Source organism: Acomys minous, assembly GCF_964271855.1.
Source record: "Acomys minous genome assembly, chromosome: 1".
Taxonomy (NCBI): domain Eukaryota; kingdom Metazoa; phylum Chordata; class Mammalia; order Rodentia; family Muridae; genus Acomys; species Acomys minous.
This window is the reverse complement of record NC_140483.1, coordinates 186,863,372-186,879,580: the sequence shown is the minus strand read 5'-3', so window position 1 is coordinate 186,879,580 and position 16,209 is coordinate 186,863,372. Positions and strand designations below refer to the sequence as shown.

At 45.5% G+C, this 16,209-nt stretch overlaps 1 protein-coding gene across 3 annotated transcripts in view; it reads right to left on the bottom strand.

Annotated features, from left to right (window-relative positions):
* Window positions 1-16,209, bottom strand: part of PATJ (PATJ crumbs cell polarity complex component) — a 324,218-nt gene that overhangs the window by 75,884 nt on the left and 232,125 nt on the right. For all 3 annotated transcript variants that reach the window (XM_084769227.1, XM_084769228.1, XM_084769229.1), the window contains one exon: window positions 14,474-14,560. In XM_084769227.1, the coding sequence (XP_084625353.1) occupies window positions 14,474-14,560 (87 nt within the window). The remainder of the gene's footprint in view (window positions 1-14,473; window positions 14,561-16,209) is intronic.

Genomic DNA, 16,209 nt, shown 5'->3' with positions numbered 1-16,209 from the left:
GTAAAACCTTTCTGTAGAGAAATTTTAATCTCGCAACCTGGATGCAACTAGAACGCAGACGTGCCACACACCTTTAGTTTCTCTGGCTGGAATACAGACTTGTCCTTAGTACACAGCTTTAATTCCAAACAGTGACGGTAAAGTTAGTTTGTATTAGGAAGCACCAGTGTTTGAAAGTGACATCTAATTGAGGGGCAGACAGAGTGATGAATCAGAGAAAGATCTGACAGCATGAGTCAGAGATGGGATATACCCAATGCTCATGAGAACAGACAGGCAAAAAGCTGCTTAAGAGCAGAGCAGAGTTCAAGAAGAAACAGACAGTGCAGGGAAGTTCACTGAGTAGAGAAGAGAAGAGAGTTCAGTAGAGAAGGTGAGGATAGTACATTTTACAGGCAGTTTGGTTCAAAAGCTGAGCAATTCAGGAGAAGCCAAAAGAAGCCAGTTTGAATCAGTCAGCTAAGAGAGGAGTTTGAGCCAGAACAGCTGAGTGGAACCAGACAGCCAGAGCTCATAAAGAGCTGAGCTTATTCAGCAGTGACCCTCCGAGAAGTCAACTGCCTGTGGGGAGTAAAGTTCCTGTTACACCTCTGTTGACCCCAAGGCCCACTGTTCTAGTCTAGGAACCTGGTGGCCTGCAGCCATGTCCCCTTCCATTTCCTGTGTGCCAGTTTTCAGAGCAGCCAACGGAATAAGACTGTGAAGTCAGACCCCAGCCACAGGGAGTCGAGGGAGGGGGTAAGCGACACAGCTACTGCCTAGTTAGAATAAAAAATAAATGCATCTCCTGTCTCTGTGTGTTCACTCGGTGTTTGAGCGCATCCTCTTGATCAAGCGTTTAATTTGCTTTGTCTAGACATTGGTCAATAGTTGGCCTCTTTGAGGCCTGAACCTATTTCTAACACTAGCTATGGATCAAAAACCCTAATTTAGATATCGCTCAGAGCAAATACTAACTTGGTTTTCCCCTTTTCTTAAATTGATTTTACATTTATCGTGTGTGTGTGTGTGTGTGTGTGTGTGTGTGTGTGTGTGTATGTAAGAGAGAGGGGGGTGGTACATGAAGGTCAGAGGACAACTTTGGGAGTTGGTTCTTTCTATTTAGTCCAGAGGGCAAACTCGGGTCAGCAGACTGGATGGCAGATACTTCTACCAGTTGAGATAACTTGCTGCTCCCTGGTTGTTTTTCCCCTCAAAGAAGAAGGGCCAGCCAGTGGCGGAGGTGCACACCTTTAATCCCAGCACTCAGGAGGCAGAGGCAGAGGCAGGTGGATCACTGTGAGTTTGAGGCCAGCCTGGTCTACAAAGGGAGTCCAGGACAGCCAAGGTACACAGAAAAACCCTGTCTCGAAAAACCAAACCAAACCAAACCAAACCAAACCAAAACCAAAATAAAAACAAAAGAAAAAGGGCCAGAAAATATGGTTTCCAACTGCTTCTAGTTAACAGGAAGAGTATTTAGAAAGATCAATTTCCTCCTCCTTTTCTTTTAAGAGTGGGTAAGTGGTAACAAGTTCCCTAAAAGGATTTGTGGGTAAGACTGAACTCAACATGTGTTCACCGAGGAGGTACACGATGTCAGTAGAGGAGCCCTAGTGTATACAGCCTTTTCCTACACACTGGAGGGATGCTTGCGGGCTTGACCAATCACAAGGGAACGATACTGCACAGGTCTGGTTGGCAGGTGTCTGGAAATCATAAGTTCCTCCATCTTCCTCTCAAGGATGAAATGACAGAAGCAGATTTTGTGAAAAGTCTGGCTCCGCACACTACCTGTTTCTTATACTGATTATCCTGAACTTGTGGCTGAAGGGATAGGGGCTGATGTGACAGCTAAGGCTACGGACTACATGTCAACTGTGAGGCTAGTCACGCCACACATTTGTTAATATGCACAGTGGACTTTTGTGTTAGATACTATTGTATAGTCTGTTTTAGGACAGGCACGGGGTGCACATCTTTAATCCCTGTACCCAGGAGGGAGAGGACGAAGAATTCAAGGTCATACTTAGCTATATGGTGAACTGAAGGCAGCCTGTGCTACAGGAGACACTGTCTAAAACTAAAGACAAAACACAACAACCCCAAACCCAGTTATCTGTTTTTTGAGTTTGAGTAACTAAAACACAGAGACAACCAAGTCCTGCCAGAACCCAACGGAGACACAGCTTGCTCTTAGCCAAGGCACAGACCACGTGGGAAAGAGAACACACTTTCCCCTCCTAACCACGTACAGAAGTCCCCAGTCAGGCTTGCAGAGTGGCTCCATATTTAGATTTGTACCAAGTCAGAACATGTACTTGCTTATTTTTAACCTGAGATTTAAAGCAAAATGAAAGCACTCATGGCTGCTGCAGTGATGCAGGCTCCTTCCCTTTGCGTCAACACACAGGTTTAGCACTTGCTCACCTTCCAGCGACTGCACCGACAGAGCCCTTGGTGCGTTTACTTCTGAACATTTTAGGATGCTGACTTTGCATCTTAGCTCATGAAACAAATGGGTATAACATGTTTGGTTGGCATCAAAAGCCTTGGCACAGCGTGGGAGCTCCGAATGGATGCGTGGGCCAGCGGATGCACTTCTGAGGGTTGGTTCTTAAGCTGTATTGGGTTTTCCTAGATGATAGTTATGATGAGAGGTAAGCCTGCCTGAAATCTGAAAAGCAGACTGACTCCTTGTCTGAGTTAGTGTTCTATTGCTGTGAAGAGGCCCCATGACCAAGGCAACTTCTAGAACAAAGACTCTGTTGGGGCTTGCTTAGAGTGTCATGACCGCCATGGTATGGAACATGGCAGCAGTCAGGAAGGCATGGTACTGGAGCAGTAGTTGAGACCTAAAATTTGATCCATAAGCAGGAGACAGGGGTGGGGGGTGAGGGGTGGAGGGAGAGAGGGAGAACACTGAAAATGATATGGGCTTTTGAAACTCAAAGCCTATTCCTCACAACACACCTCCTCTAGTGAGGCCACACCTCCTAATCCTTCCCAAATAGTTCCACCAAATGGATACCAAGCATTCAAACATATGAGCCTGTGGACACCACTCTATTCAAATCACTGCACTTCTATTCTGAAACTAGGTAACTAAAGCACCCCTCTCTCTGGACACAGTAACAGCCTAAGGGTAGTCACTGGGACCAAATGACAACAAAAACCTTCAGATTCTAAGGATTCAAGAGGAGATGTCAGCTCTGTTCTGGCTGAGGCTCAGCCCCAGGAGGGATGTACACACCACGCTGAGGAGGCAGGTCTGGCCAAGGACAGGGCATGAGCGCAGCTGAGACACCCCTGGCAATGTGGTCTGCTGGTTCTGACTGTTCCTGAGTGGAGTGACTACTTCGTCCTAGTGATTTCATCTTTCCAGTGACTGATAGTTGATCACAGCAGTGCAGGTGACATGGACAACACATGTATCCTTTAAGTAAACTTCTACTTTTGGTTAAGTAAGGTCACTAAAGACTCCAACAGAATCTGGACTTTTCTCTTAAAAATGTGTTGTTTATGCATAGAGAGAAACTATCCCTTAGCCTACACATTCACGTTTTCATAGTTCAGGAACACAGCTCAGCAACCAATGTCTATGGAGTTCAATCCAAAGGAATCCATTATATTCCCAAATCAGCTTGTACTCTGAGAGCCTTCTCCACTGCTTCAGAATCTTTTAAGGAACCACAAGTTCTGTAGAAAGTTTCCTTCTTCTCACTTGGTCTGCTAAGCATAAGGGAAGTAATAATTCCTAGGTGACACTTACGGTTTCAACAACAGAAGTCCGCAGATGCTTGGCCAGAAGTCTGCACCTGATACATTCCCAAAAGACTGCAGGCCAGGGGACTAAATGTGTTCCATACTAACTGTCCCAGGATGATAGGGAATGGATGCCAATTGTCCCTTTTTAACACCAAGAATTTTTGAAGGTGGGGTCTGCATGTTGTATAAGGTCAAACTCTCAGTCTCCCAAGTAGAGGGGAGTTCTGATGCATAAGGATCCTTCCTTCCTTCTCTTTAAATCTGCATGTGTGTGTATGTGATATGTGTTCATGTGTATGTGAATGTGACATGTGTGTTCATGAATGTGAGTGTGGTGTGTGTATGCCATAGCATGCACATAGAGGTCCAAGGTCAATCTCAGGTTTGTTTGAGACAGGATCTGTTTGCCATGCCAGGCTAGCTGCCCTGTGAATCTCTGGGGATTCTATGCCTCTGCTTCCCATGGGATTTGAACTCATGTCCCTGTGCTTGCACCTTTATCCACTCTTCTATATCTCCAGCTCTTATAATTACTTCTTTAAAGTTGTATTCAATCCCTATCTGTGACTCTTTTCTTCATGCCTCAGTTTTATTAGCTGTAAAATGGGTTAATAATGGGGTTGGGACCAATTTTAAAAGGTTATCACCATTCCAAACATTATGGATTAGAATGATGCCTACATAGGTCTTAGCTTCCTGGGTTTTAATATTATACTAGCAGGCAGGGCTTCTCCAGGATGCTAACTGTTGCTCACAGACCAGTCCTGGGATGTGATATTTTCCAAGAAGCCAGGACTCTGAAGGCTCTGACTCGCTGAGACAGCTTGAGTACCATGCCCTGCTCCTTCTGTCATTTTCTGTCTGATAGTTGATGACTAGGGATTACAACTGTAGTATTTCTTTCTCTGTTTAGAAAGCATGTTGGCAACAAGTGAATCTTTTCAGGCAAATGCAAACTCAAGTTAAGTCTCAGCGGACTGACTACCGGGCAGGGGAGGTGAAGTGGGGTGGTGTGGGGCGGAGGGGAACAGGAGGTGTGAGCTGGGTTAGAATGTGTCCTCCCTTACATCTTTGCACTCACAAGGTTGCCTTCCTTGTTGCTCCTTAGTCTCTGCTGTTTGTGTTACCATACAAGAGGGAAGGGGATGGATGGAAAGGCCAAAAGGGTTTTCTTGCATGCCCACAAAATGGATTTGATTGGGAGTTCACTGTCGTTTTTATGACTTGCAAAGGGAAATTTATCATCTGAGCAAAGCCCAAGTGCTTCCTGAGACGGAGACATAATGACCAATGAGCCGTGGAAGACGCCATGTATGTGAGCGCGCTTGCACTCCACAGTGGCCATCTGCGCCCTGTCACAGGAGAGTGCTGGCTCAGCCCGCTTCCGGCTCCTCTCAGACCCGTGCTGTAGATGCTGCTCCTTTGGTGGATCTGAAACAGTCGCATCTGTTGGAGATACCAGCCAGGAAGCAATCTCTAACAAACCTACAACCACTAGAAAAACCGCGACTATGTTTTGCAGCTGAGTGCCAGTGCTAAGATCAGGGAAGAATTTTAATCAAGCAAAATAGCCCAGCTTGATAAATGACATCAGAACCTAGAAACTATATTATTGCCCTAAAAATCAGAACTCCAAAGTGACTACGGCCTCTTCTTGGCACATCAGCTTCTTCCTCTAGTTCTCCATCCAATCCTTTTTAAAAGTTAGGGACAGTCTCAGTCTTCTGTGTATCAGGCTTAAGAACACAGGCAGCCTTTTCTCATTTCTCTCTGTCTGGGTTTATCTGACCATGTGCAGTGAAACAAAGCAGACTCTTCTTCGGCAGCAACAGACTGTGAAAATCTCAAACCGACCTTCGGGGATGCAGCTGGTCTTCCAGAGAGGAGAGCAAGAGAGACTAAAGAGACAGTATGTGGAGGGCTGGGGATGGAACTCAGTCCATGGTGGTGCACACCTGTAATCCCAGTGTGCAGGAGGCGGGGCAGGGAGAGGGTAGACTCCAGGGGCTGGCTGACTAGGGAGGCTGCCACACACACACACACACACACACACACACACACACACACACACACACGTAGAAGGTGCCTGAGGAAGAGACTTGAGGCTGATGTCTGCCTGCCATCCCACCACATGTGCACTCCCCCTCTACCACACATGAGTCTGAAGCCTTGTACACCAAAGTGTGTGTGTGTGTGTGTGTGTGTGTGTGTGTGTGTGTGTGTGTATGTGTGTGTGTGTGTTGTAAAGGGCCATCTCAAATGAAGAATTTAGGCAGGATATCGTGGACATGACATTATTAGATTGTGAAGAACTCTTTGGTGGCCACTCTTTCCTGTTTTCTAGTAACTAGGGCCTGTGGGTGGGAGACTGCTTCACTGAGCTCTGAAGTCTGGCAGAGCCATCATGGTGTTCCTCCTCACAGGTTAGGTGCACTCTGCAAAGCTGACTTCTGCTCTTTCTGGCTCAGTACCATCTCTGAGAAGCGTGTGGCTCAAGCTGCCTTTCAGACATCAACATCAGTGAGCCAGATTTTGGCTCCTTATTGCAGGTATGGGCACTTCCGACAACGGGGATGAGCAAGGCAAGCAAAGGGTTAAGAGAACATGGAGACTGTAGGGGCCAAACAGACTGGCAAAGCTCAATGAATCAGGGTTAGGGTTATCCATCTGCAAAAAAACTGGGAACTGGAGTTTATGTATAAAGCTGTACACATGAGCTTCCATGCCTGGATGTGGAGCCATAGACAGCGATGGCTGCTGGGGAACGGAGAGTAAGTTTTCCTTAAGGGTGTGGATTTTGCTAGGTCAGCCACTATCCAGTGGATGACCATGCACTGGAAGAGTGTGCACAGCAAAACTGCAGTCGATGTGTTAGTAAACTAAGAAGGAGGGGAGGGGGTAAGAGGAAAGGGAGGCAGAAGGGGGAGAGAGAGATGGGAGAGTGGAGAGGGAGAGAGACAGAAGATAGAGATTTAGGTGGTGGTAGAGAGGTGGGCATGAGTTTGGGAGGAGTTAAGGGTAGAGCTGAGGGTGACTCTAATCACAATGCACTATACAGTTCTCATAATTAGTAAAATTACTTATTTATAAAAAACTTAAAAAGCTGCTATGGATATAACTTGGCTTGAACATCTTTGGAACATTATGCCGACTAAGGAAAGACATCTGCTTGGTGGGTCAGGCACCAGCCACCAGTGTGAGCTTGGTTTTGGATCAAGCTGTACTCCTGAATCTGAACCATGTTCTTATGTGGTTTTACTTCTTAGAGGCAGTCATACTGCGGCTTCTAAGAAAATATAGACTGAAAAGTAAGAGCTCTGGCAACTTGGACATTATCTAGACAAAATGTGGTGTTCATGGTAGTTGCTGTTGACTGAAGTGTTGCTTCAGGCAGTGCTGTTGGTTTTCATGTACTAACTCAGACTCAGGGGTGGAGGAGTCAGGGATGAGCAGTGTGAGCCCTTTTGAGCAAGGACTGGCGGAAGAATCCTCGGGCATTGCAGGCTCTTGGGTTATGCTCAACAGTCCTTGCACTAGGAGAGGCCAGTCAGACCAGAGCATCCTGACATGCAGACACTATTTAAAACTGATCTTCTCTGAAGTGTGTTTGCAAAGCTTACAGGATCCAAGCATTTCAAGGTAGAGAGTGGGGTGCTCCTAGGACCCTGGCAGTTGGGTGATGGAGCCTGAGATGGTAAGATGAGCTGCCAGCTTCCATTTGAGTTTTCACGCCACAGACTATTTAGGTCAGTGAAAGTTAATTCCGGAAACAGCTTGTTTCCCCAGGCACCTCTGTACCCTGTAACTTCTAAAATCACCACAAAGAAACTCGAGGTTGGATGCTACCTTGATGTATATAGATTTCTCCCACTTTTATGTTCTTCTGCTAAGGGCCAGAATTATATTTGATGACAGACAAAGAGCAGCAACAAATGCCACTGACAGCATAAAAACGAAACAAAACAAAAACCACAAACTTGAAACAATTTTTAAAAAACTGTGAGAAATGGGAAATGTTACACGGACCACTTTTGAAATGACACGTGTCACTTGGCACACACTTGCACTGCTGCTAAGTTGTTTCACAAAACAGAGAGAGAATGCAGGGGCCATTTTCCGTGTGGTGGCCTTGGATTGCTGGCCAAGCCCTTATGCGTTGAAGGTAAGCATAATTTCTGCCACCCTAACCCTGTGGAGGAAGGCTTTAAGGAACATGTATAGAAGAAGACTTGTGCAATGTGCCAAGAAAAGTGAGTCCTTTTACTGTGGCCTTCCCTGGAAACACATGTCAGCCTCGTTCTAGAAAACATGTTTGCTGTGCACGCTCTGCAGTGCTCAGAAGAATAAGCACCATTGCTGCTGTATTCTGCACACGCCCACTGCCTCCTACCCAGCCCGCCAGAGGCCACTCTGGTCGGTCCCATCTGCCATCTGATCTCCACATGGCGGCTGCGGGAACGTAGAGCCAGCCCCTGCAGCCCTCTGAGGCCTTTTCCTGCTTCTTGTCAGCTCAAGGGCAGCCTTGTAATGTACTTGGCTCTTGCTGATTTTTTCCTCCCTCCCTCCCTCTCCTCTCTTGCTTTGCTTTATTTTTAAATTATGTGTATGCACTTATCTGTGTGGGGCATATGCATGAGTGCAGGTGCCTGTAGAGGCTAGAAACACGGGGTCTGATGTGGGCGCTGGGAACTGAACTCAGGTCCCCTGTGAGAGCAGTGTATGCTCTTCACTGCTGAGCCATCTCTCCAGCCCCTTCTTTGTTCCTTTTCTGCTCCATCCCCAACTACAGTCAGCCTTCTGTGCTTACTTAACATAGGGTATGCGTCTGCGACTCAGCCACAAGTGGACACTACCAAACCCCCACACATCAGAAACAAAATCTGTGTCTGTTCTGAACACATATAGACTACCTGTCCTTATTCCATAAGCAACAAAGTACAGCTGTGTAAGGACAGCAACAACACATAACAGAGTAAGAACAACTTATACTGCAGTAGGTATTAAGGTAACCCAGAGACGTCTTAAAGGAAAGAAAGGACTGTGCATAGGTCAGAGCAAACACCACCATTTCACATAAGGGACTTGGGGACCTAAGGACTTGGTATTTTGAGGGCCTGAGGACTGACCCCTGCTTAGAGACTAAGAGATAATTATACTGACATCTTCAAATCTCAATTCAGATGCCTCCAGATGAGCCCCTCACTCATATGACCCGTGAGCACCAAGTACTTTTAGTTCTGAGCTCTGATCAAAGCAGACATTTTGATATAACTGTGATGCACCCAACACTGGAGTCAGTATCTGCTTTACCTCCAGCGCCAGATCCCTAAAACCCTCTCGTCCCAGTGTTGCCAGGGATTAATGAGTGGGGTTCCAGCTCCCCCACACCCCAGAGCACCTGCTGTTATCTGCTGTGTCCTGGCTGCAAAGCCGCACCTCACTGTGACTCTACAACATGTGAAGCCACATCTCACCTCTGATGTGCATTTCTCAAGTGGTAAACATCCTGAGCATCTTTCACATATTCACTCTATATTTGCATATCTTTGGAAAAATATTAATGTTCTTTCCCATTGTTTACCTTAGCTATCTTTTTTATTATTTATTGCAAGGCAGTTACTCAGAATTACTTTATTAGTGACTGTGGTAGCACAGAGAAGGAGATGGCTAAGAAGACAGAAAAGAGCTGGATGTGGTGGTGCACGCCTTTAATCCCAGCACTTGGGAGGCAGAGGCAGGCAGATCGCTGTTAGTTCGAGGCCAGCCTGGCCTACAAAGTGAGTCCTGAACAGCCAAGGCTACACAGAGAGACTCTGTCCTGAAAAAGAAAAGAAAAAAGAAAGAAAGAAAGAAAGAAAGACAGACAGACAGAAAAGGTAAATGGGCTTTACAGGAGAACAGGAAATTATGAGCCAAGATAGGGTTAAAGATACAGAGGTAGCAGCCAACACACAGGTTGGTTATGAGAAAGCAATGAGCACACACCTCCATTTTACTCTGTCTTTCCCACCTAACCACCAAGCTTCTAAGCATGGGAGCCCAGTGTGAGAATTTGTCCATCTCAAGCCCTTTGGAAAAACACAGGCAGGCATGGTGCTACATGCCTATAACACCAGTCTGTAAGGTTGGGGCAGAAGGATCACTTGTTCGAGGCTAGCCTAGGGTACCTGCAGGGGCGGGGCTTTGTCTAACCAAAAAACAAACAAGTCTGGAGTCCTGCTCATCACTGGGCTCCCTGCACACATGAGATGATTAGTATTTCCTGTCTCAACAAACAGATTCATGATATTTCTTTTAAGAAAAGTCATTTATGTGATCGACACAGCAAAGGACTGGGCTAGAGTCTTGGCTGTGCCAAGTTCCTGTTGTGGAGTCTCAGAGGAAAAACTGCCATGCTGTAAGTAGACAGAGTTCCTCAGCAGCCACGTAAGGGCAGGACCACACACACCTGAGGGTTCATGAGGCAGCCTCTGTGAACATGCGTGGCACAGGCTGGGTTTGGAAATATTTCAGTTTCTTTCATTTTATGAAACATCTGTTTGTCTAGGCATAGCTTTAATGACCAATGTAAAATGTATTATGTGTAAATTTCATCTCTTTAGTGACCTGTTTCTATCTCAGAGGTTGCGTGCACCTGGGTGCCTGTGCATGCATGTGTGCATGTGATGGTCACAGAAAGATCCCAGTGTGAGTGTCTTGTGTCTGTGTCTCTCTGACTGGCAGCTCTACACAGTGCTCTGGAGTGCAGCCTCCAAGCTGGGTCATTTTAGGCAACGTATTCCATGTCTCAGCAGCGGAGTTTCCTGTCTCTTGTTACTGCTTTCTCATTTGAACGTATCTTAGAACAGTTCTTCCTCCTCCTCCCCCTCCTTCTGCCCTTCCTGGAGCAGCACTACCACCTGCTGCTTCTCGACACCAGAGCCCCAGGCTCTCCAGGGCATGGATGCCAAGACTTGTCCAGTGGCAGCCTGGCTCTACAGCCTCTGGACTTGGCTTCCTTGCTTCTTCAGCTTACAGACAACCTACTGTGGGATGTCTGAGACTTCACAGTCAACTAAGTCAGTTTCCCCAGTAAACCTCCTCTTACATAGACATCTTACTGGCCTTTCTTCCGGGAGGACCATCAGTAGGTCAGTACTTGCATTCTGGGGTTGACAACTCATTAAAGCTTTAATAAGAATTACAAAATCAACGTCAAGAACAAAGCCTCACTTGGTGATTATGAAGCCAGGGTATGGTGGCCCCCCATCTGTAATCCCTGCACTTGGAAGGCAGAAGCAGGAAGCTCATTCCAAGTTTGAGGCGAGCAAGCCTGGAGTCAAGACTCCTTGGATCCAGCCCCTGGTTCTACCCTTTCCTAGCAATATGGTCTGAGAGGATAGAATTAATCTTTCTGTACCCATAAAATGAGGAAGAGAAACAAGGGTGGGCTTTAAGAGTTAGAGGCATAGAGCAGTGCAGTGTCAGGAATCTCGGCATTTATTTGGAAAGGGCTTGCTTCTGAGCAGCCTGCTCCAGTGCTTGTTCTCATAATAAGTAGTTATTTATAGCTGTCTGTGGAATCTCACGGCTTTCATAGCGCTCAGGAGGTAAAGCAAGTTTGAGGTCATCCTATGTTACATACTGAGTTCTGGCCAAGCCCAAACTAACAGCTCTTTAAAGTATCCTTTCTCCAACATAGAAGCTTGTGTATGTGGGCAGATGACCAGTTCTCAACAGCACAGAAACAACACTGCACAAAAAGACAAGTAATCATTTAATTTAATAATGTAATGAATTAATCTACAGTCCACAGTAAAAAGTCGTTCAGTCCTGGGACTCCACTGTTAAGTCCTTCAGCACCCTATAAAATCCTACCCCTTTCTAAGATATACCACAATTCAGATTTGCTGGTTTTCTCTGATGCTGGGAACTTGATCTGGAGCCTCAAGCAAACTAAACATGTACTCTACACTGCCTACACGGCTTGGGCCATCTGGTAAACCTCTACCAATGTATACCACCCTTTTCAGTCTTCTGCCTTCTCTTCTCCAAAGGTCCATCTTAAAGAACCTGGCTCAGGACCTGACCGATAGTTTGGTTGTCCAGACAGTTTATTATTCTAACTGATCACAGAGATAAGCTCCTTAAGAACAAGGCGCAAGTTCTTCCAACTGTCTTTAGTGTCTGCCCAGTACCTGATAGGGCCTTTACCCTCAGAGGAAAAAGAAGCTTGGGCTTAATGCATTGGACTGTTCTTAAAAATTAAGGGTAAAAACAGTTACAGCCTGTAGAGACCAAACAAGGACACAACCCTAGGATAATGTGGATAGCAGGTTAGAAAATACTGCTGTATTAATTATAGTGCTAATATTAACATTTATTAGGCCATACTTTTTAATTAGCAGTAACAATGTTCATCTTTCTCTCTCTGCTCTGGACTCTTCCAGATGCCTTTGGCGAATCTCTTTCTCATATCTACAATAAAATCCTTTCCCTAAACCATGGCATGAAGTAGCCATGACATCAGTTTATAGACTAGAGATTCCATATCTTTGCTTCCTAAGTGCTGGAATTACAGGCAGGCTGCTATGTTTGCCCCACTTCTATGTGGGCTCTAGAGACCAAATTCAGGTCCCCATGCTTGCATGGAAAACACTTTACCCACTGAGCCATCTCCCCAGGCCCAAGAGTACATTTGGTGGCCTGTGTAGAAGAGGCTAAAGCCAAAGCCAATTAGCTCTGCCTGCTTCTGCCTCCTGAGCAGCGGTGTGCCACCACAGCAGGTCAAGGCCAACGCGGTGTGCCACCACAACAGGTCAAGGCCAACGCGGTGTGCCACCACAACAAGTCAAGGCCAACGCGGTGTGCCACCACAGCAGGTCAAGGCCAACGCGGTGTGCCACCACAGCAGGTCAAGGCCAAACTCACAGTATTTTATATGAGAAGTACTCTGCTAGAGAAACGTGCCTAAATTCAGGGTACATATCCTCTCTCGATTAGCTCATCCATAGAATCTACTAGAAATGATAGATACCAGAGAATAAGGAAGATGGGCAGGGAAGGAATAAACAGAAGGGAGATACAACAAGAGTGGGAATCCAGTTAGTTTTGGATGAATTGATATCTAAGAATAAATCCAGATTAGGCCCACATGTAGCACACAGACATGCATGCAGGACACACACACACACACACACACACACACACACACACACACACATACACACACACACTTTTAAAAAAAATAAAGCTCAATACTACAGACCTCTTAGGTTGCCTGAGCCCCATCTCTCTCTATCAGTGCCTAGAAGCTGAGTGGACTAAGGATGCCTTCTATCTGCAGCCTACAGGACAGCCAGGAAGAAGAGAATGTCCCTCTCTCCCTCCCTCCCTTCCTCTGGGGATTAAATTGGGGGCTGTTAACAAAAATTATGTTGTTTTTAAAGCTTTTCTGTAAAGTATCCATAGTGAGACAGTGTCTCAAAGACTAAGTTAACTTGTATTTAAGTGAATGGCCTTTCAGTGCAGATATGCATCCTGTCCTTTAGAAGAGGAACCTGGTCCTCATGTGTTACTATTGCACCTCATGATACCGAGGGTCTGCAGTGCCAGGAAGATTTGTATAGGGTGGTTGCTACAATTTTTACTCTTGCTGAAGAGATGATCTGAAGTAGAAATGACCTTTCCTTTAAGCCTGAACAAACCAGTCCACTCTGTTGGAGATATAATCTAAGCCAGTTCCAATATATGTTCTTTTTTTTTTTCCTTTCTAAAAGTTGAAAGAAGACAAATAAATGGATTTATTTACCTTCTCAAACTCCAAGTAAAATAAAACAGCAACTTGTTTTAAAATCATCTAAGTGATGAATTTTTGGAGATCTATAAGACATTTGAAACATAGATGGACAGGGAAAAAAATCCACATTCCTTTATAACAACTGTAGCCCAACTTTGGAGGTGATCAGCTACAAACTGGAAAGGAACATTATGAAAAAAAAAAGAGGCATGCTTTAAATATGAAATACAAGCCTGATAGGGATATGGGGGGGGGGGAAAGGTGGGGGAGAGAGAGAGAAATAAGAAGGGCAAGAGAAAGAGAGGTGGGTTTGTTGTTGTTTTTAATAATCCTGGGTAGGGCCATACCTAGTGGCAGGCAGGTAATGACATCATAGGTTGCTAGGCAGACTGGGGCCAGTATGCTAACAGCATGGACACCAGAAAGTCTGGGCACATACCTGCCATTAACCTTTGTAAGAAAATTAACTTTGTGTCCTTATCTATACAGGAACACAGCAGAGGGCTTGGTTCAAACAGACAATTCAACAGCAAGATGTCGTATCCACCTGGGTGGAAAGCCACACTTCCTTCATCCGATGACGGTCTAGCCCATGAGCAACTGCGTATCTTTTACTAGGAATCAAAGAAACCATTTCCTCCTGTGTTGATAAAGTTCCTTCAGTCCAGACCCTGGAAATACCCAGGACTGAACTGGATTTGAAGTGGTGGCTGGCTGCCACGTTAGTCCTGGGCCGCACATCCCAGGCGTGGTCGGGGAGGAGCTGTGCTGTGAGAACCAGTCACTTGCTGAGCAGAGAGCTCTTCCTGTCTCAGAGCTCAGGGTACTCAGTGACCAAGACAGCAGACAGCTAGTCCTTCCTAAGGTGGTGAGAAATGCAGGCCCTGCGCCCCTGCCCCCGCCCGCCCTGCGCCCCTGTTTAGGATAAAGAGATGGCAGAACACTCACCGGTTTGGAGCTCTCAGTTTCAGGCAGGTGTTTCGCATCCACACTGCTGTCTTCCTCACTGCTGACAGGTTCAGTGCCACCCAGATCCTACGGGACAGCAAAAGGAAAGCAGCAAAGATGTTACTCTTCATTCACACTGTCTCAGACCGCACACACCGCACAGCTGTGGGCGCCGTGCACCTCGTGCTAGTGGACACTGGCTCTGCTGAAGCCATTCTGCCATCTTCCTTCGGAACAGAAGGCCAGTGGACACCTCTGTCCATTTGCTTTTATTAGGCATGGATTCCTGCGACCTGCTTTTAGTATTCCCCGGGAAAGCTGGTCCCTGCTCTCTGTTCCAGGCACACGCCCGGCTGTCTCATCTCAGGCCTCTTCTCTTTTTGTCAATAACTTGTCAGTAACAGGAACCCGGACAACAGACTTTGTTAGTTCTGGCAAGGAGACTGAAAGAGAGGTGTGCTGGGGGCTTGCTGGAGTTCTTCGTTCATCTTCTGCTCTTTCCCTCCTTTGTGTTTTACTACTTACTAGCTGTTTATGCCCACACATTCAGTTTTTATAAGCCAATAGACACTAAGAAATTATTTCTCCCACAGAATTATAATCATTATGTTCCTAGACAGCATAAGTATATGGTTGAACTAATATAAGTCACTAAGACACCCAACCATTTTATCAATTATATAATAAAAGTAATTGAATATTCAAGAATTAAGTTACAAAATATAAAAGGCATATGAAATATCAGATGTTTGCTCTTTGCTAGCAGAAATAATTACTCCCCAGCACCCAGTTGGTGGAAGAAGAGAACCAGCTTCCTTTAATTGCCTCCTGACACCCCCTACCCCCACTAAATAAATGTAATAACAAGTAAAAGAATTTTTAAAGATTTTATTTATTTATTTATTTATTTATTATGTATACAGTGCTCTGCCCACATGTATGCCAGAAGAGGGCATCAGATCTCATTATAGATGGTTGTAAGCCACCATGTGGTTGCTGGGAATTAAAATCAGGACCTTTGGGAGTGCTCTTAACCTCTGAGCCATCTCTCCAGCCCCAAGTAAAAGAATTTTAAATATTTATGAGTAAGTATTATTTAGCTTTGCTCTAGGTATCTATACTTTTATCAAGAGGCATAGCTACTTCGTTTGCAAGACACAGCCAACATTTTACTGGAAAATTTAACAGCCTACTTACATTGTTTTTAGGCTGCAGTTAGACCTCAGAGTATAAATGTTAAATCAACTCTAAGACTTTCCCCCCTTAACTCTAGAAACTCTAAAGTCATGTGCTTTCTGTAGCAACAATTTTCTCTTAAAATTTTCTTTCATTGGGCCAGGCAGTGGTAGTGCAGGCCTTTACCGTATTTTTCGGACTATAAGACACACCTGACCATAAAATGCACCCAGTTTTTAAAGCAGTAAAACAAGAAAAACAGTAAAAAAGGCAATTGGACCATAAGGTGTACCCTAATTTTCCCTCCACTTTTGGGAGGCAAAAGTGCATCTTATGGTCCCTTGGGAGGTAGAGGTGGGTGGATCTCTGCGTTCACTGCACATGCTCTACATACTGTCCCGCACAGAGAAACCCTGTCTTAAAAAAACAAAAAGGGTCTTTCACTGACAGTTTTATAATTTATAAATTGCACGTTAGTTGTTTCCACCCTTGGTCTCTGTCTCCCCTCCCACTAACACCCTTCCTTACCAGCCCCTCCTGCTTTCTGTCTTCCTGTGTGA